Source organism: Onychomys torridus, chromosome 8, assembly GCF_903995425.1.
Source record: "Onychomys torridus chromosome 8, mOncTor1.1, whole genome shotgun sequence".
NCBI lineage: Eukaryota > Metazoa > Chordata > Mammalia > Rodentia > Cricetidae > Onychomys > Onychomys torridus.
Window position 1 is genome coordinate 83526798 of NC_050450.1, and position 24365 is coordinate 83551162.

At 48.4% G+C, this 24365-nt stretch overlaps 1 protein-coding gene across 4 annotated transcripts in view; it reads left to right on the plus strand.

Moving 5' to 3' along the window:
- Fam117a (family with sequence similarity 117 member A) overlaps positions 1–24234 on the plus strand; it is a 48837-nt gene extending 24603 nt beyond the window's left edge. Inside the window, exons 1-8 of one of the 4 annotated variants that reach the window (XM_036196625.1) lie at positions 643–722; positions 4677–4846; positions 13001–13096; positions 16144–16254; positions 16614–16748; positions 20061–20262; positions 21307–21457; positions 23074–24227. In XM_036196625.1, coding sequence (XP_036052518.1) covers positions 13049–13096; positions 16144–16254; positions 16614–16748; positions 20061–20262; positions 21307–21457; positions 23074–23374 — 948 coding nt within the window. In that variant the 5' untranslated portion in view covers positions 643–722; positions 4677–4846; positions 13001–13048 and the 3' untranslated portion in view covers positions 23375–24227. Of the gene's footprint in view, positions 1–642; positions 723–4676; positions 4847–13000; positions 13097–16143; positions 16255–16613; positions 16749–20060; positions 20263–21306; positions 21458–23073 lie in introns of those variants that run through there. The other 3 variants (XM_036196622.1, XM_036196623.1, XM_036196624.1) reach the window with 3 other exon arrangements.
- Positions 24235–24365: the final 131 nt, after the last annotated feature.

A 24365-nucleotide genomic window follows, 5' to 3' on the forward strand; every position in this document is an offset into this window, starting at 1 on the left:
CAGCGGAGAGGATGGGGCAGATGACTCTGAAGGACCTTTCTCCCCCATCACGGTTCCTCAGCCCTGGAGTCACAGTCTCTGTCCTGAAGAAGCAGCAACCTCTGGGACTATGACATCCTAGCCTACATGCCAGTCATTTGCTTACCTGCCTCTCTCTTATCGTTAATGCAATATTGCAAACGTGCTTTCTAGGGGCTCTGCCTTCTCACGGGGCTGTTAGGGGCAGTCTTAATGGAGGGTTATAGGACAGCAGTTCAGTGTCTGAGCTGGTTTCTGTTGTAGACCAGAAGGCCCTAGAAATATTTGAATTACCACTTTACATCTTAAGCCCAGCACAGAATAATGAGCAATTGACTCACTTGTGCGGAAGGCAAACTTCTTGAACTGGTGGGCTGTCACTGACTTACTGCAGTAACAAGGTCACAGGACAGCAAAGAAAGAGGTTGAGCCCCCCAAAGCCTCCGAGAGGGAAGGATAGACAAGTGACTATGGGGTCTTTACTCCAGGTGAGTGGCTGGTATGGGTCTGTACAGATTCTGTGGTGTAATTATAGAAGCTTTATCTTTCTGCTATAGATTTTTCCGTTTTCTTCAAGCGCTTGGTCTTGCCAGCTGCCAGCTCCATGCCGTAGACACTGGGGGCTACAAAGATAAATCAGAGCCTGACCTCACTGGCTATTCATTATCCAGGGGTCACAAATACCTGCAACCCAAGAGAGAACAGTAAGTACAAGAGAGCACAAAGCATACTGAGCAAACCCAAGACATTCCGAGACACTCCTTGCAGGGGATTCCCAGGATCTGGAGACTGGGGAGGAGGTGGAGGCAGTTAGGCTGGCCTGGCAAATACCTCAGATTTCAACACCAGGCCGAGGAGAGAAGGCTTGGTCAGTGGTGGGAAATGGTACAGTGTGACAGTGTGCCGTATCTGGGATATAGAGAAAGGAGTGGCATGCACAGAACCAGTGAGTGGGTCACAGCATGGGGGCCTTTGACACTGGGCTTTTTTTTTTTTTTTTTTTTTTTTTTTTTTGACATCTTTAATGTGTGTGTGTGTGTGTGTGTGTGTATGTGTGTGTGTGTGTGTGTGTGTGTCTTGCACACATGCACGGCTATGGCATGAGAGTGGAGGTCAGAGGACAACCTGGACAACTTTCAGGAGCTGGTTCTTTCTTTCCACCAATGAGTACTGGGCATCAAACTTAGGTCTGTAGGCCTGGCCTCGGTTGTCTTTTCTCTCTGAGTCGTCTTGCTAGCTCCTGACTTCCAGCTTTGAAAGGGCCTTTGGAGAATTTTAGCGTGGAGATGTTATGACCATTTAAAATGATGTATGGCCAGGCATGATGGTGCAGACCTATAATCCTAACCCTGAGGAAGTGGGGCCAGAAGAATGTAAGTTTAAGGCCTGAATAGACTGTATAGAGAACAGTTCAAAAAGCCAAAAATGCTGGGTGGTGGTGGTGGTGGTGGTGATGCAGATGCATACCTTTAATCCCAGGATTTGGAAGGCAGAGCAGGCAGAGCTCTGAGTTCGAGGCCAGTCTGGCCTACAAAGCCAGTTCCAGGACAGGCAGAGCTGTTACACAGAGAAACCCTGTTTAGAAAACACAAAAAAACCCAACCTCCCTGCAAAAGTATGCTATAGTCAGAATATATTGATTTGGAAAGGAGGTAGAAACATAGCCAAACAGTATTGTGATGTGCTTCCATTATTAATGAATTAATAATTTATGCATTTATTATTTTGAGACAGGATTTCACCATGTAGCCCTGGCTGTCCTAGAACTCACTCTATATAGATCAGGCTGGCCTCAAACTCACAAAGATCAGCTTGCCCCTGCCTCCTGAGGACTGGGATTTAAAGGCATGCGTGACCACCTCCTGGTACCCAGCCCATTTTTCAATTTTAAAATGTATGTGTATCCACATTCAGAAGGTAAGGATTACATGATGATACCCTTTTTTATTTAGACAGGATCTCTCTATGTAGCCCTGGCTAGCCTAGAACTCACTGTGTAGATCAGGCTGGCCTCAGACTCAGAGATCCGCCTCCAGAGTGCTGGGATGCAAGGTGTGCACCACCATACCCACCAGTGTAGCATGATATCGACAGTGATTATCTCTGGGTGATGAGGTTGGGGTTTTGTTTTGTTTTTGTATTTTGTTTACTTGTTTGATTTATGTATTTCTTGACTTTTCGACAATTCCTACTTACAACCTTTGTCATTAAAAGTCATTTTTAAGTTCTTCTAAGTGAGTACTTATTTGCTGACTGAGGGAGACCACCTAGAAATACGACAGAGGTTAAATTAAAGACTAAGAGTAAAGGTCGGCAATGCACTAGCGCTGATGATCTTCACATTAGAGAGAAAAAGTGTTCAGTAATATAGGAATGGTAAAACAAATTACTGCTTGATATCATACAGTCTTTAAAAATGGCAAATATGTAGGTCATTGATACTTGAATTGGGATTTTATAATGGCTGGAATAAGGCAAATATAATATAGTATAGTATATTTTATACTGATTACAACCTTTCAAAATATATATAAATATTTAAATTAATTTTGAGAATATGATTGTTGGTATTTTTTTTTGAGCTGAGGATTGAACCCAGGGCCTTGCGCTTGCTAAATCCACTGAGCTAAATCCCTAACCCTATTGGTATCTTTTTTTGTTGGTGGTGGTTTTTTTTGTTTGTTTGTTTTTTTGAGACAGGGTTTCTCTGTAGCTTTGGAGGCTGTGTCCTGGAACTCGCTTTGTAGACCAGGCTGGCCTCGAACTCACAGAGCTCCACCTGCCTCTGCCTCCCGAGTGCTGTGCTTACAGGCATGCGCCACCACCGCCAGGCATCTTTTTTTAACTGTGGTAACATAAACTGTAAAATTGTGAGTTTACAATTCAGTGGTGTGAGTACATTTACAGTGTAGCCATCACAATATCATTTCTAGAATTTTTTTATCATCCCAGACAGTTGTTGGTATTTATTAACAATAACTCCCATCCCCCCTCCTGTGCCCATGGTCACCTCTGCCTCCTTCTTGTCCCCGTGGATTTGCCTCATGAAGATGAATTATCCGACACTTGCGGGCCTGTCTGTGTCTGGATTGTTTCACCTTGCAACGTCAGTGTGTACCCATACTATTTTAATTGACGCTACTGTGATCATGGGTATATGAATAACTTTAAAAATCTCTGCTTTCAGGTTTGCTTTATTGTTGGTTTTCGTTGTTGTTTGTTTGTTTTGTTTTGAGGGGAGTCTATACCTAGAGGTAAGAATTTCTGGATCCTAAGGGACTCCTCTGTTTAATTTTTTGAGGAACTGCCAATCTTTTGTGTCTCTTTAATATAAACCTCTTCGAGTCTATTTATACCTACAGTTCCCAGTTCTTTCTGCTGTGCTGAATATACACATAAATTACCAAGGGATTACTACAGATGTGAAAGCATTTTGTTCTGTTTAAAGGAGGGTCTTTATAGATCTGCAGATAGTGGAATGTTTTGAACGTGGCCATGGAAAACAGGGTCAACCCAGATCACTGAATCTTCCAGATGATTCCAGAACCCTTACGTTTTAAAAACAGCTTCAACTTTTAATTTCTCCCAGAAATCTTTAACCGACATAAAATGAAATGAATGCATTCATAATTGCCTTGTTTTTGTTTTTGCTACTCAGATAAGAGGCAGAGAAGGGGGAGGAAAGGACCTGCAGACTTGGAGAGTTTCCTAAAGTGGACTCCTCTTCTAGGAGTTCTGTAATTCTTTCCATGCCAGTCCACTTGCTCTCCTGAAGCTGCCTGGACTGGAGGAAATAGGAAGACTCCTTTGTGCTGGGCATGGAGGTGCACACCTATGATCCCAGCTATTAGGGAGACAGAGACATATAAGGATCACAAGTTCAGGGTGGGCCTGGGCTACATAGTCAATTCAAGGCTATCTGGCAATGTAGCAAGATCCTATCTCAAAAAAAAGGGGGGCGGGGAATGGAGTTGTGAAATACAGTTCGGTGGTAAAATGCTTGCTTAGCCTATATAAGGTTCTGGATCCAGTCCCCAGCAGCACAAAAAGAAGAAAAGATTTTTTTTTTTTTTTAAATAAATTGAGCCAAGTTTGTGCAGAGTAGATGCCCCAAAATTAGACGGCAGAAAATTAGAAATGGGGAAGAAAGCTTGGATTTTGTGAACATGGGGTTCCCTCTAAGGCTGGGAAACAGATCCTCCAAGGAGTCTCAGTGTGGAGGAGACTTGGGAGCTCTGGGCTTAGAGTCTAAAATAATTTCTGAAGCCAGACATGGTGGCAATGCCTTTAATCCTGGCATTTGGGAAGTAGAGGCAGGTGGATGTCTATGAGTTCGAGGCCAGCCTGGTCTACAGAGTGAGATCCAGGACAGGCGCAAAGCTACACAGAGCAACCCTGTCTCAAAAAACCAAACAGAAAAGAAAAAAAAAAAGTAACCCTAATTGCACTGTGAACTGGTGAAAATCATTCCCAGTGCTAAAGTGAAGTCAGGAAAGCTTGTCAGACAGGATGTGCCTTTGCTGCTTTGAATTATTTGTGGAGGAGGGGGAGTGAAGACACGGCATGCAGGTGAGGTGTCCTGCAAGAGTGGAGGCTGGTTACAAGGACTCCATCCTCCATGCTGATGTCAAGGCGTTGCGGGCTGTGCTCTCTTTCAGCCAGTGTCCCATGTTCGGTGGCCCCAGAAAAGTCAGTGTGGAGGCCTCAGCCACCCCAGGTCCGACGTACATTCTCCCTGGACACCGTCCTCAGTTCCTACCTTCTGGGCCAGTGGCCACGAGATGCCGATGGGGCCTTCACCTGCTGTACCAATGACAAGGCCACCCAGGTAATGCAGCTGTCTCCTAATGGGATCAGAAGGGAGAGGAGGGCTGGCTGAGGGGCCTCTAGTCCATCACGCTCATTGAAATGATTACTTGTCCTGGGTTTTGGTTGTTCATAGATGCTCTCCAGCCTCTACTGTTTACCAGGGTTTTTGTTGTTATTGCTGTTATTTTTCTTTGTAAACGTAGATGAAAAAGAGTTTGCACTCCATCTGCCTGGTGAAGAGAGATGTCAAGCTGGGGTTTTCAGAGTTTACATGGGGGGACTCCACAGCCGACTTTGGAATTTGGGATTTTTAACATGAAATTTGCTTTCCTGAAGTTACGATAAAGCCAACATTCAGTCTAGTTTGCATTCCCTCAGGCAGCGGAGAAAGTGGTCAAAGAGCCAGGGTCCACCCCACTAGAGCAACAGGAGTAAGGCGTGAGGAGCTACACCTTGCCAGCCGCTGGGCTAGGGCTCCAGGGCACCCATCTGAGTCCTGCAGAGCCCAGCTTTCTCTCCTGTGTTTTCATGAAGAGGCCTGCCCTTGGAAGGGACCTCCCTCTGTGTGTCCATCTTTTGGATAGGACCGTGTTTGCCTGAGCAAGAAGTCATCCCATCTGGAAATCACCCAAAGATATTTCCTAGTCTGACTCAGGACTTCAGTCTTCTTAGCAGTTAATTTGGTGAGAGTAAGGCTCCCGTTGCGGGCAGCTGAGTTGTTCTTTGACAGGTAGAAATGTAGGAAAGAACACCCAGCTCACCTCAGCCCTCCATTCTGGGGAACAGGACAAGAAGGAGCAAGGCAGCTCTTCCTTTGCGTGCTGAATAGAGTGTATCTGTTCTGCCCACATACGTGCTGCATGATGGCCAAGGGATGTAGACCCTGTTCCCATGCAGCTCACTCTGCCTCCTCCTCAGCACATCCCATTGGCTCCTTTCTTTTGATGAGATCCATGTTCAGTTATTACTAATGAATGTTTAAATGCTCACTCTTTTTCAATGGGAACAAGATTTGGTTTCTTTGAGCCTGGTTTCCAGTCCCCTGAAGGCCAGTGAACAGACAGCCAAGAGCTGTCAATGGGGTGAGTGTCTGGCAGAGTTTGGAGGAGCAAGATTCTCCCGGAAATGCCCCATGTTGCACCGGAAATAACTGAAACAAGTTTAAGATAATGAGGTGACGTCTTTAGAGGTCCTCTTTAGATGTGCCGGTGCAAGGGGAGGGCAGAGGAGTGGGCACCCTCCTGGGAGCCCAGCACTGTTCTCTCTGTACCCTTTTAACAAGGTTCTCTCTTGTGGGCCTACAAGGACTTACTCCTTTTCCTTGACTCAGGCCAGATAATGGACTTAATCAAGGAGGGCTTCCTGCAGGAGTAGGACTTGAGGTTGCTTCAAGTAGGCGGGCTCCTGAGCATCCTTCGTTAGACATCAGGAAGTTGTGCAGCCCACTCATCCCTCCCTCTGTCACTTCCTGTTTGCCAGCCTTCTGCACAGTGACCATCTCACTCCTCACATAGCTCTCTCCTTGTCGCCCTTCGGCAGGCCTGGCCTCAGGCGTCCTCTGGCCAAGTGGAGTGGCCTGGGTTCCCAACTGCATGTTTTTGCTTCAGCTCCAGCTGCAGGCCAGATCTTTTATATAACAAGTCTGGGCTTCTTGCCACAGCAAGACAGAGGTCAGCGATGTGCCTCCATGGGTCTGGCAAGGCCCAGCCCTCCAGCTTTCTTCTTCCCCGGGACGGGCTCCAGCCCTCGAGGAACTCTTAGCAACCTGTCAATATTGTGGCTGCAGGCAAGAGGTGGGAGAATTCTGATCAGCAGAAAGCATCCAACCCCAAGTATGCGCTCTACCCGTCTTCCAGTCCTGCTCTTCAGGGAATTTTCTGCTTCTAGGTTTGGGTTCCACTCAAATTCCTGCTGGAGGCCCCTGGCCTGGCACAAGCTGCTGATTTTTTTTAGCACTGGCATTACACTGTAAAAGCCTTAGACTCAATTGCCATCTCCCCAGAAGACCTTGTACCTCCTTTCTAAACAGCAAGAGATCACCCAGAAAGGATAGATAAAGAAGACATTTTCAGGGAATGTGGGGAAAGGAAAAGAGGAGGAGGGATCTATTAAGGTATTTGAAAGCTTATGTAGTTAGTTGGTTAAATTTTGTGATGCTGGAGTCGGAGCCCAGGGCCTCAAGTATGCAAGGCAAATGCTTGTGCTGTACCACTGAGCTGCATCCTGAGCTCATTAAAAGCTTTTCAGCCGTCAGGCATGGCGGATGCCAGAGCTTTCCCAGTTGCTTCGAGCAAGCCAGCAAGTTCTCCCCTCCCCTCCGTTGTGCTGCCCTTTCTCTCCTAACCATGGCAGTGGAGCGTGTCATGGTCTGGTTCGTTCAGCTTAACTGGCAGGTACTGGTTACCGCTCTCTTGGGTGCCTAGACTCCTTTTGGTGGAGGCCGTATCACACCTGACACTCCCAGGGACCTGCTTTTCAGTTATGGTTGAGGCTAAACAGCACCTTCCCAGAAAATCCCTAGAAGGACCAGGGGCCTTGCTCATTCCAAGCCAGTGTCAGCACGAGGCCCCAGACACAGAGCACCTGCCTTTAAGAGAGCTGGCTGTGCTGTGTACTCCGGGCCTCTGCACAGGGCAGAAGGTGATTGCAAGCCCTCAGCACCTGAGCCTATGGTAATGTCAGCAATCTCAGGATCCCCTTCCTGGCCATGCTCTATGCCTTCAGTCAAGTATAAAGCCAATCCTCGGGCAGCCATAGATCGACATGGGAGCTAGGATCCTCACATATTTGAGGCCAGAGGAACAAATGGAAGATGGGAGGGTCTTATTTGGGGAAACAGCTATTCTAGGAAGAAGGAAGGAGTGTGATCGTGACATGGGAGGGGTCCTTGGGACGTACTGCTCCGTGTTTTGTATCTTTTGCAGTGTTGAGAATGGAACCCAGGGCCTGCACATGCTAGCCAAATGCTCTGCTCATGAGCTATACCTAAAACAAGCCCAGCGTGTGTTGTGAGCCTGGAGGAACAATGTGAAAGGTGTAAACAGGTGTCCCCAGCACTAGCTTCCTGAGGACAGGACCAAGAAGGACTAGGAAGCTACTCCCACAGTCCCACCCGTGTGGCGGTCTCCATTTTCTGTGGGAAGTCCTGTGTCTGAGAGGAGGTTTTCAGAATGGTCTGGGTGTGATTTTGAGTGTGGCCTTTGAGTGTGATTTCTCTTCTGTGGCCCACCCTTCCCCCAGGCCACTTGGTAACCCAGAGCTGGCCACCAAGTGCTTTGAGTTGTCGGTGTCTCCTAGTGGCTGGGCCCAGACCAGGGCCAGCGATGGCAGCACATTCCCGTGGCTGTGGTCACCTCTCTCCCTTCGTGCTGTGCAAAGCATCGAAGCCTTGTACTCTTCTGGAGGGGGAAGTGGCCTTACCACAGCTGGGATGGCTGTTTGAGCAAAGTTCCCCAGCTGGTGGCATCCTGCGCACAGAAGGGGCCTTGGGTACCTGCCCTGCCTGGCTCCACCCACACTCTGCTTCCTTGTATCCCCATTTCTGCTACATTCATTGGTAAGATAGGAAAGCCCTTGTGCGTCTCCCCACATGGACCTCTGACTTATCGTTTGGGTGGGGCGGGGAATAGCCTAAGTCCTTAACAGATATCATAGAGCATCCCAAAGGCCAGAGGTGGAGGCAGCTTACTGGTTGGAGAGTGCTTCCTTTTCTGTCTTTTCCCCACCTGTGGTGGTAGGGGTGGGGCCGAGCAGTCCTCCCTTTCCCTGAGCCATTACCCCAGTGCTCACTGATGGTACATAATTCAGCATGAGCATCACAGGCTTTTAACAACTTTTTCTTTGTGGGTGTGAGAGCTTGGGCACAGAGCCTGTTTTCCAAACTAGCGACCGGGACCAGTGGTTCAGGACATGGTTTGACAATACAGCAAATACTTGAAAAAGGGAGTCATGATGGAAAATCTGAGGGTCGTCCAGTCACTGTTGAGTTAGCAATGGTGGCTTTGGCCACCTGCAGCCCGAGTTCTCAGTACTGGCCACTGGACCACCTTTCAGAACCTCTTTGTTTGACCAGAGTTCCAAGGGACTGGCTCCTTGCTGAACTGAGCTTGTCATGTGGCTCCCCAGCCAGGTCCCATGCTGCTCTTTACTTCTAACAGGTATGGTGGGTAACATTCTTAAGACTCAGCCCAGCTCTGCAATCAGAGTATGCTCAGGAGCCAAGGGCACTGGAGAGCCTGGACTCTTCCCCTTCTGGTCATGAAACTTAGCTGGGTTGGAGGCCAAAAAAGACATTCCAAGCTGGGCGGTAGGGGCGCACACCTTTAATCCCAGCGCTCGGGAGGCAGAGCCAGGCAGATCTCTGTAAGTTCGAGGCCAGCCTGGTCTACAGAGTGAGATCTAGGACAGCCAGGACTACACAGAGAGACCCTGTCTTGGAAGGGGGAAAAAAAAAGACATTCCAGTATGGAGGATTCCACCCTCCTTCCTTTCGTTGCTCTGCTAGCTCCTGGGAAGCTGTCTGCCACTTCTATGCCCCCTTCCACACATCGCCCCGGAATCTTAGACTCCCTGACGAGGCATTCATACTCTACCCATGCGTGTCCAGTTCCGTACAGTCTGAGCAGCTCCACAGCTGCCTGCTCTACTCACGGTTCATAAGTCAGCTTACTCCGTACCCAGTTGCTTCCTTCACCAGGATGCGGAGTAAGTCCATTCTAGTGCCGGAGTCCCCTGACAAGCATGACTTTTGGGTCTCCTATGCCTTAGACTCTCCTTTATACAAAGGGGCTAGAGTGACCTCTCACACAGCTGTCCCACAGCTTGGCCTGACCCTACCTGGTGACCTCCTTAAGATGGGTCTTAGCTGTGACTTTACTGTTCCCTAAGGAGACCATGATCTAGACCTTTGTAGTGAGGCTCAGGAAGGAGGGTCCTGAGCAACCAGGGGACACAGTCCCGTCCCGTCCCCCCCCCCCACCCACCAGCCACCAGCCCCCATCCCCCGGCTGCCGCCGCTGCCGCCGCCACTTACCTACTGCAGTTAGAGAGGCAGAAAGCTAGGCTGTGATACAAGCTAGACCAGACAGTACTCAGCAGCCTGGAAGCAGTTTGGAGGTCAGGCCTCCCTGGCATGTTACATTCCTCAGGGTGCCTCACAGTTACTCCAGGCTTCATGGCTTAAGACAGCAGATGTGTATTCCCTCAAGAGTTTTAGATTCCACAAGCCTCCGAGTTCAGTTGTAGTGACTCGACATGAAAGTATTGGCGGGCCCAAATGCTCTCAGAAGCTGTTTTTCTTTTGTTTTTTTGTGACAGGGTCCTTACTATGAAGGTTGGCCTTGAATGCGTTACGTAGCCCAGGCTGGCCTTAAAAATAGCAGTCTTGGCCGAGCAGTGGTGGCGCACACCTTTAATCCCAGCACTCGGGAGGCAGAGCCAGGTGGATCTCTGTGAGTTCAAGGCCAGCCTGAGCTACCAAGTGAGTTCCAAGAAAGGTGCAAAGCTACACAGAGGAAACCCTGTCTCGAAAAACAAACAAACAAACAAAAAAAGCAGCCCTATAGCCTCAGCTTCCCAAGTGCTGGTGCAGGTGCATGACGTCTGGTTCAGGATGCCATGCTCTCGGTGGTGGTGGTGGTGTTTCTCCTTGCTTCTTCTAGCATCCAGTGGCTGTATTTTTCGAGACAGGGTTTCTCTGTGTAGTTTTGGAGCCTGTCCTGGATCTCGCTCTGTAGCCCAGGCTGGCCTCCAACTCACAGAGATCCGCCTGGCTCTGCCTCCTGAGTGCTGGGATTACAGCGTGTGCCACCGCCACTGTCTGGCTCTCCAGTGGCTGTCTTAGCTTCTAGCACCTTGCTCTAGCCTCTACTTTAGTGGTCACATTGCTGCATCCTCTCAGCATGTACCAGCTCCTTCAGTCCCCCTCTTGCAAGGACACTGGCAAGGCTGGGAGTAGCCATCAGGCACACCATCTTAAATGGGAAGAAGCTTAGAGACCAGCAGGTGAGGTACAGAAAAGGAGAGAGAGGGAGATGGGTCTGCCTGGGATGAGGGGTGGGGTGATGATCCCCTTGGGCAGACGGTAGATGTTGAGATCAAGTGATGCCTTTAACGTTCCATCTACACAGAGTGGGCAAGCGGTTGGTGCTGAGGAGAGAGAGGCAATCCCAACTGCCAGGAGTTTTCACATCCTCCCTCCACTCCTGTGCCAGCCCACACTTCCCTTTTACTCCTTCACATCTCTAGAAGAAGGTGGTTGAAGCATTTGAAGAGGTGTTAGTAGCCAGCTGCAAGCTGAGCCGGGGTGTTTTGCCTTTTACCACCCGCCTCTCAGAGGCCAGGAGTGAGTGTCGTCCTCTGGGTTTGCCTCCTCTCTACTCTGTGCTCTTTGCTGCTTTTCCAGGGGTGACAGGGATGTGTGGGACTCAGCTGTCCTAACAGCACTGGTGAGCTGCCAGCTTGGCTTAGGCATCCCAGGAAAAGAGGGCATGTGGGTGTCTGCAGAATCCTGGCAGCTGAGGGGGAAATGGGCTGTGCTTCCTGTCAGCCCGTGTAGCTCTTCTGAAGTCAGACACCCTGGTTTAGGAGATGTGGACATTTGGAAGGAGATCAGCTACTTGGTTCCCGGAGACTGTAAGAGCCACCATCACCTGAGGGCTTTGGGCACATGCTACATTCCTGGCTGCCCTTTTCATAAAGGAAGAATGATGGGAATGGGCCTGCGGACGTGCTCCCTGGTGATGCCAGTTGTCTTACCCTGGCTGTATCACACAGCCCTGGTAAAGGTCCTGCTCATGGGCAGCTGCAGACAGGAAGGGCCAGAGGCTCCGTCTGCAGCGGCTTCTCTGCACACAGCTGTCGAACAAGGCGGTCCTGGCTCAGCCTGCCCAGTGAGCTCCTCTTAGCAGCTGTTGGGTGGTGAGGAGCCTTGTTTTCCCCTGGTCCTCCCCTTCTCTGTGTGCAGCAGCCTCTCAGGGGAGGTCAGCAGATCTCTGAGAGGAGCTAGTTCCCAGGCCCTGCGTTTTTTTGGCAGCCTGTGCACAGTAGTCCGAGAGGAGCTGGTCCCACTGGAGCCCTCCCCTTGGCCCCTCTCCTGGAATGGAAGAAGGATGTTGGTGATGGGGAGGGATCTGGGCCCTTTGGGCTTCATACTTGAAGCCAATAGCTCCCTCTTTTAGGGGGGGCTCCTCTACCATCATCTTGGATCTCCTGTCTTCATGTAGCAGGGAGAGGAAGGCAGCAAATGGGGAGTCCTTCCCCACGAGAAGCCAGGCAGGCCCGTGAGGAGGAGGCATGAGCGGGCCACTCACAATTCTGGCTCCGTTTTTTTTTTTTTGAAACTGCCTTTCTCTTGCTTGTTGAGGAGGACTTTGGAGTTCCCGACACTCCCTCTGTGTGATGAAGTGAGCTTGAGGCACTGTGGTACATGGTTGCCACCTGCTTCATCCAGAGGCACCCATGGAGACCTTTCTCCTGGCTCCTCTTTGGAATCCTGTCCAAGTGACTTGTTTTTCATGGGCTCCTAGGCACTTGGCCTTGGTTTAGCACACAGGATGAGAATAAAGGATACAGGGCTCTTTTGAAGCTGCTTGGGAGAGAGGCAGCACTTGGCGTTACCATTGGCGTGTACCCAGACTGACTGGGAATATAACACATGAAAAAAGTGATAAGGAGCCGGGCGGTGGTGGCATACGCCTTTAATCCCAGCACTGGGAGTCAGAGCCAGGCAGATCAAACTCTGAGTTCCAGGCCAACCTGGTCTACAGAGCAAGATCCAGGACAGGCACCAAAACTACACAGAGAAACCCTGTCTCGGAGGGAAAAAAAAAAATGTGATAAGGAAGGGATGAGGATGTATCTCAGTGGTAGAACATTTGCCCAGCATATGCAAGGCCCTGGGTTCCATACCCAGTACTAAACACACAACAAATAAATAAAAGAGAGAGGAGATCAACACAGTTAGACCTTGGGGAAGGGTTCCTGGAGAGTAAACATTGGGATAAGGTCATGTACATGGCTTTCCTTGCCTGGAAGAATAAAGCAGGCTGGGTGTGTCCACAGGGTTGATGAACAGATGTGAGAAGGCTTCATAAGTCACCACCTCTATCCAGGAAACCGCCTGGCTGCTTCCTGCCCGCAGAGCTGCCTGTCTTAACTGCATGCCTTTTTACAGACACCCCTCTCCTGGCAAGAGCCAGAAGGTGAGCGGGCCAGCTTCTGCATGCACAAGCGATCAGCATCGTGGGGCAGCACAGACCACCGGAAAGAGGTAACCGCCCCCTCTCTATGACCTCTCCACCTCCTGGCACAGTGTGGATAGTTACATTTCCAGGCTCTCTTGCCTCCTGCCACCTCCTTCTGAGGGAATGGCTCTTCAGCTGACTCTCAACCTTCCATTGGCAAGGGAAAACCCAGCCAGGGGCAGCTGGCGGTTCCAGCATCCAGACTGGGAGAGTTGTTTGCCTAAGTTACTTTGGGGTTGGACTCTGGAAAGTGATTCAGAGACTGAAAGAAGTCAGGGAACAAATAAGCCGCCGGAACCAGGAGCTCCCAGCCTCGTTTACTACTTAATCACCCTCCTGCTTTTCTTTTCTTTTCTTTTCTTTTCTTTTCTTTTCTTTTCTTTTCTTTTCTTTTCTTTTCTTTTCTTTTCTTTTCTTTTCTTTTTTTGGAGCTGAGGACCCAACCCAGGGCCTTGCACTTGCTAGGCAAGCCCTCTACCACTGAGCTAAATACCCAACCCCTACTTTTCTCTTCTTTTCTTTCTTTTTTTTTTTTTTTTTTTTTTTGGTTTTTCGAGACAAGGTTTTTCTGTGTAGCTTTGCGCCTTTCCTGGATCTTGCTCTATAGACCAGGCTGGCCTCGAACTCACAGAGATCCGCCTGCCTCTGCCTCCCGAGTGCTAGGATTAAAGGCATGCGCCACCACTGCCCAGCCCCTACTTTTCTTTTAAAAGAAGAGAAAAATAATCCTGAGTTCCTAAATGCTTTGTCTTAGCCCTCCCTCTGCCTCAGGAGGGCTCGAGGCATTGAGACTGAGGAGAGAAAGCCATAGGCTAGAAATCCAAGGCTTCTAACCCAGCTCTGCCTGAAGTGTCATGTAGTGGCTCCAAAGGGAAGGTCAGTTTACTCATCCCTGACCCGTTCACAGAGGAAAGTTGTTTCTGCCTTCCTTGATGCTTAGAGCACTGAGAAAATGGACAGTTGATTGGACTGCCAGCTTAAGGCCAAGTGGAAATGTAAAAAGTTCTTAAAGCTTTGACTGGCAGAGTAAACAAATTCTGCACAGGAAGGGTGGGGAGTCCTGGTCTTCATGGTCTGATTGGTCCACAGTAGCAAGTCGAAAAGCACATTCTTGGGCTAGGAGATGCAGCCCAGTGGTAGATCTCCTGCTTAGCCCTGGGTTCAGTCCCCAGCACTGTAATTACAAAGCATTTTCTAGGGGCTGGAGAGATGAGATGGCTCAGACGTTAAGAGGACTTGTTCTTTCCAAGGACCCTGGTTCTGTTCCCAGTACCCACATGGTAGCTCACCACCATCAGTAACTCCAGTTCTGAGAGAATCCAGTGCCCTCTTTTGACCTCCACTGTCAGCAAGCAAACATGCATGCAGGCAAAACACCACACACATAAACTAAATAAATCCAAAATAATTTAACAAAGCGGTTTCTTTACAACTTTTATGGCCACAGATCTCCTTTCTGAATTCCATTAGGCTCCCTCCCATTCATATAGTTCTGTGTCCTGCTCAGAGTTTGAAAGCCTAGAATTACAAGTCTGATAGGAGTCATATTCAAAAGTATTTGTCTCGGGGTTGGGGATTTAGCTGGGTGGTAGAGCGCTTGCCTAGCAAGCGCAAGGCCCTGGGTTCAGTCCTTAGCTTAAAAAAAAAAAAAAAAAAATTGCTTATTTGTTTGGCTTGGGTTTTTTGGGCAGGACATTACTGTATAGCCTAGGCTACCCTCAAACTAAATATTCTGATTCAGCCTCCCAAGTGCTGAGGTTATAGTAGGCTTGTTCCTTGACGACTAAAAACTGTTAGTTATAGGGCCCAGGAGTCAGGATGAAACATGGTCGGTCCTTCTTCTAGAACCTATCTTCCTGCAGTGTAGTTTGCTTTTAAGTGAGGAGAAGGGTTAGGTTTCCATATCCCCTGGTCTCAAAGCCTTTGGGGTACTTGAGAATATCATCTGAGAAATTGTTTTTGACCTTCCGAAATGCCACTTTCAGCCAGGCACGGAGGCACAGGCCTATAATCCAATACTCAGGAGGCTAAGGCAGGAAGGATTGTTGTGAGTTCAAAGCCAGTCTGGACTGGACAAAGAATGATACCTTGTCTCAATGAAGGAAAAAAGAAAAACAGCCAATTTGGAGAGATGGCTCAGCAGTTAAGATCATGCCTTGTTCTTACAAAGGACCAGAGTTCAGTTCCCAGTACCCATGTCAGATATGCAACTCCAGCTCCAGGGGGATCCAGTGCTTCTGGTCTCTATGAGCACCTGCACTCACCTGCACACACAGTCTCACACACATACGCACAATTAAAAAGAAATCTTTGGGAAACATTTTAAAAATTTAGATTTTATTTTATATGTATGGATGTTTTGCCTGCATGTATTGTCTTATGTACCAATGCATGGCCAGTGCCCACAGCATTCAGAAGAGGGCATTGGATCCCCTGGAACCTAAGTTACAGATGGTTGTGAGCCATCATGTGGGTGCTGGGAATTGAACTCAAGTCTACAGCAAGAGCAGCAAGTGGCAAATGTTTTTAATCACTTAGCCATCTCTCCAGCCTCCTGAAAAGGGTTCTTAAAAATAGAAAAACAGAGACCATCCATTGCCTTTTTTTTGTTTTTATTTTTTTCAGACAGAGTCTTTCTATGTACCCTCAACTGCCCTGGTGCTTGCTATGTAGACTAGGCTGGCCTGGAACCCACAGAGATCTACCAGCCTCTGCCTCTTAAGTGCTGGAATTTAAGGCATGTGCTTCGGTGCCTAACCCCATGATCTCAGTGGAAGAGTGTACCTTACAATCCATAACCATGATGTTAGATGTTTTCGGTTTAGAAACTGACTCATCTAGGGAATGAATGCATGGCAGTTGAAAAAAAATCAAGTCTAGAAGCAGTGGATCCAGCTTAGTTGAGGAGCTGGTTGTCATGGGATTTAGCACCACTGAGCTGTTTTGAGATTAAAAAAATTGACGTCCATGTCCCTTTCCTGTATCCTCATGGCCAGCAGCTTCACCTAGGGGAAGGAACCAATATACTCTGCCTTTGCCTCACACTCCTTTCTCCTCCGTCCCTGGCCGCCAGATCACCAAGTTGAAGCAACAGCTGCAGAGGACGAAGCTGAGCCGCAGTGGGAAGGAGAAGGAGCGGAGCTCCCCAGTCCAAGGGGACCACGCTGTACGGGGGATGGTGAGGGTATGCTGTCTCCCCCGACCACCAGGCCCCCTCTGTCTTCCTTCTTGGCAGACTTCCATAGTGTAGAGAGTTCTCTCCAGCCTTGTAGCACTGAGCCACATTAATGTTTCGTGGTCACATGGATGACACATTGGAAAGGCCCCTCACTGTTCTTAGCACCTTTTTCCTCTACCCCCAATCACATGCAATCAAGACAGCGACACTAACAGCATCCCCGAGATGCCTCAAAGCTCCAGCTCCTGGAGAAAGGCCCTCTGAAGAAGAAAGCATATGGACATGGTCATCACTCTTGGTCACAACTGGTAACTGGCTGGGCTTGGTGGGGACTTCCTGTGATCGCTTCGTTTGCCTCTCCCTAGGCACCCCTTCCCAGCTTCCCCCCAGGGTCCCCTGTCCTGCGACTCAGCCCTTGCCTGCACAGAAGCCTGGAAGGGCTCAACCAGGAGCTGGAAGAGGTGTTTGTGAAGGAGCAGGGTGAAGAGGAGCTGCTGAGGGTGAGTGGGAGCTGAAGGCTGTACCTGCATGAGGGGAGACAACAGTGTCACCCTTTGGGGCCTCTCAGGCTGTAGCTCTGTAAGCAACAGCCTGTAAACATCACCTTCCAGAAGTACACATATGGAGTTCATTTGTCTCAAATGGACTTAAGCACAAGAACAGCAGGGGTAGGGGGTGTCACTAGGGAAAGCCTCGTGGTAGGGACAGGCATGTCAGTTATTCATCTTTGCTGTGACAGACTGTCTGCTCACAGTTCCAGGCTTCCACATATGGTAACGAGAGGCTGAGACTGACGGTTTTATTCATAAAAACTGACACAGTTGGATTAGGGGCTGGGTATAGGCCTCAGTTTGTTATTTACCTACTGGCTGGTTTGTATTTATTATTTATTTGTCTTGAGACAGCGTCTCACTGTGTAGCTCACATTGCATCTGTGGCCAGGAAGCAGAGAGCAATGAATGTATGTGTCCAGTTTTGATTGTACTTTTGATTCAGTCTGGGACCCCTGCCTGGGGAATGGCGCCATGCCCATTTATGGTGGGTCCTCCCACCTCAGTGAACTTAACCTAAGTAATGTCTCACAGACATGCCCAGAGATTGTTTCCACTGGAGTTCTAACTTCCATAAAGCTGACATGCAAGATTCACCAGGACAGATGAGCCCAGAGGAGGACCCTAGCTAGGAGGAAACTGTCCGCTGACAGGTCCCTGAGGACTGGGCACCCTCACCCACATGTGCCTCAGCTCCTGCCACCTCACTTTCAGTCACCACTGTAGTTGGAGTTTTCCTGCCTGGCCCAGTCAGGACAAATCTCTCTTACCCGCCAGTCCCACAGTCGCTCAGACCCAACCAAGAAAGCACACAGAGACTTATATTGCTTACAAACTGTATGGCTGTGGCAGACTGCTTGTTATCTACCTTTTCTATCTTAAATTAACCCATTTCTGTTAGTCTATACTTTGCCACATGGCTTGTGGCTTACCAGTGTCTTTACATGTTGCTTTTCATGGCGGCGGCTGGCCGTGTCTCTCTCCAGTCTTCTGCTTCCCAGAATTCTCTTCTCTCTTGTCCCGCCTATACTTTCTGCCTGGCCACTGGCCAATCAGAACTTTATTTACACAGAGCAATATCCACAGCACTTCCCCTTTTCTTTTTTTTTTTTTTTTTTTTTAGGAAGGTTTTAACTTTTACATAGTACAATTACATATAACAAAAACAATTATCAAGCAAGAATTACAGTTACAATATTAAAGAAGATATCCTATCTTATATTTGTGAGTTTAAGGTTTTATATCTAACTTATCCTTTATCATAACTGAGGAAATTATAACTATCTAGTCTTCAACCACATCAAAGACCTCAGAAGGATATAATATTACCTGAGAACCAGGAGAAGGATGTAAGCATTTTTCAGGAGTCTTGCAGGGTAGACAGAGACAGCTGGCAGCCTGGACAGTCACCCAATGATCCTTTGCAAAGTTGGCGCATTTCTCTTCAGCCCACAGGGCTAGAGTCTCTCGGTCACTTCTCTCAGTGTCCTGTAGAATGTCTGGCAGTTTCCTCTGTGAAGCAGGAACCTGAAGGACCATTTTGTCAAGCAAAGCTCAGTGGTCACCTTTCTATAGGTCTTGCATGTCCAGTTGATCGAGCAGTCCAGGCAAGAACAGTTTCTTGCCCAAATGGCTATCTTTGCCAAGGTGAAGATAAACTCTATATGAAGTGTCTTCAATGCCCATCTTAGTCTCTGAAGTAAATTGGTGCTGCCAGGAGCAGACATGTCTCATTGTCCATAAAGTCTAAATTTTAAAAGTATTTTAAATGCCATATTCTGTAGGTCTTTGAAGTGTCTGAAGATTAATTATCTATCTAAAATATTTCTGTGTATACCTAGAAGACTTAACTAACATGGTTACGAGTATGATTATCATAGATGACTAATTATTAATCTATTTTTAATTATCCATTTCAATTTTAAATGAGCTGTACAAACACAACACCCTAAACAAGAGTAGAAATATACACACAGTATAACAAAATTAACTTTAAGTTTGTATCAATAGACCAAAATCCACACCAATGCAAAACATTTTAAACAAGTTGTTGCTCTTTAGAAGTAAGTTCCCTAATCTACCCTTTCATCCTATTATATCTATATCACACCACTTCCCTCCCTCTGTCTCTACTGGTGACCTGCAGCAATTAATCCTTCATGCCTAGGCGCCATATGCGGCCTTTTCCCTGTCCTATAGGCAAAATTACCAGCTACCTCTTTTGCAATCTTGGGCACATTTTTATACTGACAGTTTAATTACAGAATGGCAGTTGGAGCCAGGCGGTGGTGGCGCACACCTTTAATCCCAGCACTCAGGAGGCAGAGCCAGGCGGATCTCTGTGAGTTCGAGGCCAGCCTGGTCTCCAAAGTGAATTCCAGGAAAGGCGCAAAGCTACACAGAGAAACCCTGCCTCAAAAAAACAAAAAAAAAAACAAAAAAAACCAAGAATGGCAGTTGGGCAGTATGAACATAATTCTGATGAATACAGGCCTCAGTTTGTTATTTACCTACTGGCTGATTTTTATTTATTATTATTTATTTACTTATTTTTGGTTTTTTGAGAGAAGGTCTCACTATGTAGCTCTGGCTGTCCTGGAGCTCACTGTGTAGACCAGGCTGGTTTTGAACTCTGTCTACCAAGTGTTGGCAGTAAAGGTGTGCACCACCACATCCAGCCTCTGGTTTTGAACTCACAGAAACCTCCTGCCTCTGCCTAGGAAGTGTTGGCATTAAAGGTGTGCACCACCACATCTAGCTTCTGGTTGCTTTTTAAATTGGATATATGTAGGATTTCATATGCCCCCAAACACATGCACACAACTGGTTCACTGGGGTCCAAATACCATCAAATGTTTAAACAGGAGGATGATAGGTATTCAGTGTATGATAACCATATGTGCACATTTGTCCTGCAGTGGCGTATATAGCATGTGTGCTGTTCTGGTACCTTGCCCCTCTTATGTCACCCTGTGTATCAATCACCTCTGTATCCAAGAGACTCGTACACAGAGGGACACTGATCACATGACCCAAATGAACGGGACTGTACATTGAACTAACAAGCCTCGAGGGGAAGGACAAAAGTGTTCTAGGAGAAACAGTTTCTCCTAGAGTGAAGGGAGGTCAAGGAATAAATGACCTGAGGAAGTGACAGTCTTCTGTCCTCGAGGCTAAGAGAAAAGGGGTAGGGGTCCTGGGGCCACTGCAGTCACAGGGCTGAGAAAGCCCTGGCCTGAGCCTCTTCTTCTTCCTCATCAGATCCTTGAGGTCCCTGATGGGCACCGTGCCCCAGCTCCTTCACACGATAGCAGCTGTGACCGTCCCCTCCTCCTCCTGGAAGCAGGCAACACGACCGGCTCTCCCTCTGTGCCCCTGGCATCCCCTCAGCCTCCTGGCCAGGCCAGCCGTGAGGAGTACCGGGGTGCCACTGAGGAACTGACGTCCATCCCCAGTGACAAAGGTGGGCTCCACTGACCTTTACTCTGAAGCAGTTTCAGGCCTGGCTTTATTGTGAACCAGCCAGTGTCTTTGGGAGTCATTGTTCTGCACACTCGACCCGTGATAATAATGGCCCTACAGCACGCTGACTCCTAGTTTATATTATAAAGTTTCTAACCCAAAAGAACAGCCTTTCCCATCCCTGTTATTTGGCTGAGGTTCAGGGCGCCAAAGTAGAAAACCCGAGCATCTCCATTCAAGGGTCCCCTTGACTCATCCAGCTAGAGCTTCAAGGCAGTTATAAATGAGATTAAAACAATGCAGTCTCTTATTCGGGGTCCTTTGACCCAGACTGACAGCTCAACTTTCTGGCTCTGAATCGCTACTTTCTCCCATGCACACCTTTGCCATCCACTACTTACACCATCTATTGGAAAGCACTGTTGCCCGCGCCATCTGACTCGCTGCTCACGCTAACCCCATGAGGTAGGCTAGCCGAGGGCACAATCTATCAACATACACAGGGAAATAAACAGAGCACCGAATGAGGAGGAATAAATGTAAGAGAAACACAGATAAAGTCAATATTTGCAGCCTAGGCAAAGTGCAGTCCCAGGATGGAAAGTGAGAGAAATTTTATCCTCTGAGTGGGGTAGAGTCAAGGTTGCTTCTTGGAGTTAATACAAGAGTACTGTGCTTTTCCAAAATGCAGACTTGATGAAGTTGTAGTGTTCCTCAGGCAGGGCACTGCTCCCAGGAGAAGGCAGAGGGACAGCAGGTAGTTCCCTTTATGTCAGAGAGCCAGGCACTCTTGGCTCCTGGGAATATAGGATTGAAAGGATTCAGCAACTTTTGTCCCCTTTGGTGGTGGTACTGGGAATAGAACCCATGGCCCTATACTGCCTAGTAAGTGCTCTACAGCTGAGCTACACCGCCATCCTCCATGGCATAGTATGAAATATGCCTGAATAGCAGAGCTATGTGGCCCCTTTGTACAGAAGGCTTGAGCTTAAGAAAGTGGAGGCTTTCCTTTGTCTCCATTGGCTCAACCCTGCTCTGTTTGCAGCCTCCTCTCCAGGCCGCCCAGCCTTCCTAGAAGATGGCAGTCCGTCTCCAGTCCTTACCTTTGCTGCCTCCCCTCGGCCCAATCACAGCTATGTCTTCAAACGGGAGCCCCCAGAAGGCTGTGAGAGAGTCCGTGTGTTTGAGGAGGCCACGTGAGTACATCCCATAGATGGGGCGTGGGAGGGAGGGAAAGCATGGAGGGTGAGCCCGTGTTATCCCACCTGACAGGTCCTTCTTCAGCCTCCACTCTCTCTGGTCTAGAGGTGCTGTCAACATCAGATGATCAGTCTTGCAGACTTTCCATGATCAAACTTGTTGACATTACCTACTCTGAGCACTTAAATCTTTGCTTATCATTATCTCCATAGAAACCTGCTTTCTGCCCACATGCCAGCCACAAGCGCAGAGGGAGCTGGAAGGGGAAGAGATCTGAAACCTAAACCTTTTGTTCCTTCTATTTTTTTTTTTTTTAACCATCCCTGGGGAAAGTATAGGGACTTTCTAGACCATAATCAGAGGGGGGTAGGGGGAAAGCAGGCAGGCAGACAGACAGGCAGGCAGACAGACAGGCTGAATATGAATGAATGGAAGAGAATGAACATACCAGTACTTTTTTACCCCCTGGCTGGCTGTTCAGTTCTAGCCTTGTGATCTTCCAGAAAGAAATCTAATTCTTGCAAGAGAGAACTTTGGAATATTCTCCAATCATATTAGCCATCCACTGATCTCTTTACCATCTGTGAGGGTTTGAGGATAGCTGTTCCAGAGGCCACCCCAGTCCCCTCTGCAGGGCTGAGAGAGCTTGTTCTGTTTTCTCCTGCAGCTTTCTGTTTGTTTGGGCAGATTCACACTGGAGTTGTGGTTTCGATAGCAGCCAGGAAGTTTAGTCATGGTGTGGGAGTAAAGATTTGGCTAGGTCTGGGTTTCGGGCATTGAGGGCACCATTTGTATCTCAACTGAGGGAGAAGACAGCCCATGGTGGCAGGCGTTCTGGAAAAGAACCACAGTCAGCAGGTCTTTGGTACTGTTCCCGCTGCTGTCTGGTGTTCTTCAGGCTTCTGGTCCTCCTCTAAGGTGCTGTGAAGGAAGAGGCTCTCTCTCAGCTTCTGCAGATTGGGCTCTTCAGCTTCCCTCCCTCCACGCCATGAGCACAGATGGAAGTGAGGCTGCCCCCATTGTGTCCCAGAGTCATGAAGCTAGAGGTAGTCCACCTCAGTCATCTCCTCCAGCTTCCCACTCTGCATTAGACCTTTACAGAAGGTGCTGTTGATCAGTCATTTCCTAAGAACTCCTGGGCTTTCTTCAGTTTTCCTATGGAGAAGTTCTTTATACGCATATATTTCTGTAGTGGGTAATAGATTCCAGGGCCTCGCACATTCACCCCTAGCCCAAGATACATTTTTAATTGTCATACTAGGGAGGAGACATGATCCTGCTGATATCCAGTTGATACAGTCCAGGGATGCTGTTAAATGTCCTGTGACATGCATGGCGGTGCCTCTCTACCATGATCCCTGCAACAGGGAATTATTCAACTCCAGATTTTAATAGGGCTAAGGCTGGGATCCCTGCTTCAGGTAAAACCCACTGCAGCAGCAATGAGACCTGAGGGACCTGAAAAGTGGCAGAGCTTTTCAGGTTTTGTTCAGGTCACTATCCTCTCTGAACACGGACCCAGCTCCCAGGATGCTCTGCTGAAGCCAAGTCTTCCTTCTTTCACTGACTGTTTTTCTGTGTACTGACATGTCTGTCTTTCTGCATCCTTCAGGTCCCCAGATCCTGACCTGGCCTTCTTGACTTCCTGTCCTGACAAGAACAAAGTTCACTTCAACCCGACTGGCTCAGCCTTCTGCCCTGTCAGCTTGATCAAGCCCCTCTTCCCCGGCATGGGCTTCATCTTCCGGAACTGCCCCTCCAGTCCTGGCTCTCCTCTTCCCCCTGCCAGTCCCAGGGCACCACCTCGGAAGGATCCAGAAGCTTCCAAGGCCTCCTCACTGCCATTTGAGCCATGGCAGCGCACCCCACCATCAGAAGAGTCTGTGCTTTTCCAGAGCTCCTTGGTAGTCTGAGCCCCACCCCACTCCTTACACACACTCTTACCATGGAGACTAGTGCCTTGGTGGCAAGCTCCTCATTAGCTTCCCACGCTGGGGACGGAGGAGCCCTTCCCTCTTGGCCTTTGAGCACTTACATTTATTGTGTCAAAGCTCCAGGTCCTTTGGACGTCAGCCCCTCCAAAAGGGAGGAGACTTACCTTCTCCACTAGCAGCTAGGCAGCTCACAACTTACACTGTGTACCTGCGGCTTCCCTCACCCACTAGAAGGTCTTGGGTCTTCTAGCCCACAGTGTGAGTTCCAATTGACTTATAGGGGCTCTTGTTATGGAACAAGTTGGCTGTGAATGAGAGAGGGGAGATGCCACAGACTTCCTTCAGCCCCACCTTTAGAGACAGAGGAAAGCAGACCAGATGCCTTCCTCCTAGAGGAGCTGACCAAAATGGTCCTCAGGGCCAGAACACTTGACCAATTCAGCTGTTGGCAGGGGGACCACAAGATTTCCCAAGTGGCATTTTCATCTCACTTTTACCCTGACTAAAGATTGTCTTAAGCAGCATCCCAGCCCAAAGTGGATAGTGGGAAGAGGGAGAGCTGGCATTCCTCCAGGTGGCATGTAGTGGCTCCATACCCTTCACCTACCCCAGGGTTGGGTTGGATTAGAAAAATGCCTATTTTTCTTGTATCGATGTAGAAACTCTATTTTCTCCCAAAGACACTATTTTTGCAACTATTTGAAGTTTGTATATTTTCCGTACTGCAGAGCTTACACAAAATGGAAGAATGTTAATGTTCGAGTTTTCTTATCTTGTGTTTAGAGGTTGTTTTTTGCAGATCTTGATGTTAATAGACCAAATAAATAAGTATTCCAGCAGTTTGGGTTTCCTGAATCCCTGGGATGGGAGGAGTACAGTAGAATAGAAGGCTAAGGTCATAGCTGTCACTTTAGCCTGTCTTCAAGAGAAGGAGCCTCATTCAGCACATTGTGGTCTAGTTGCTGTAAGG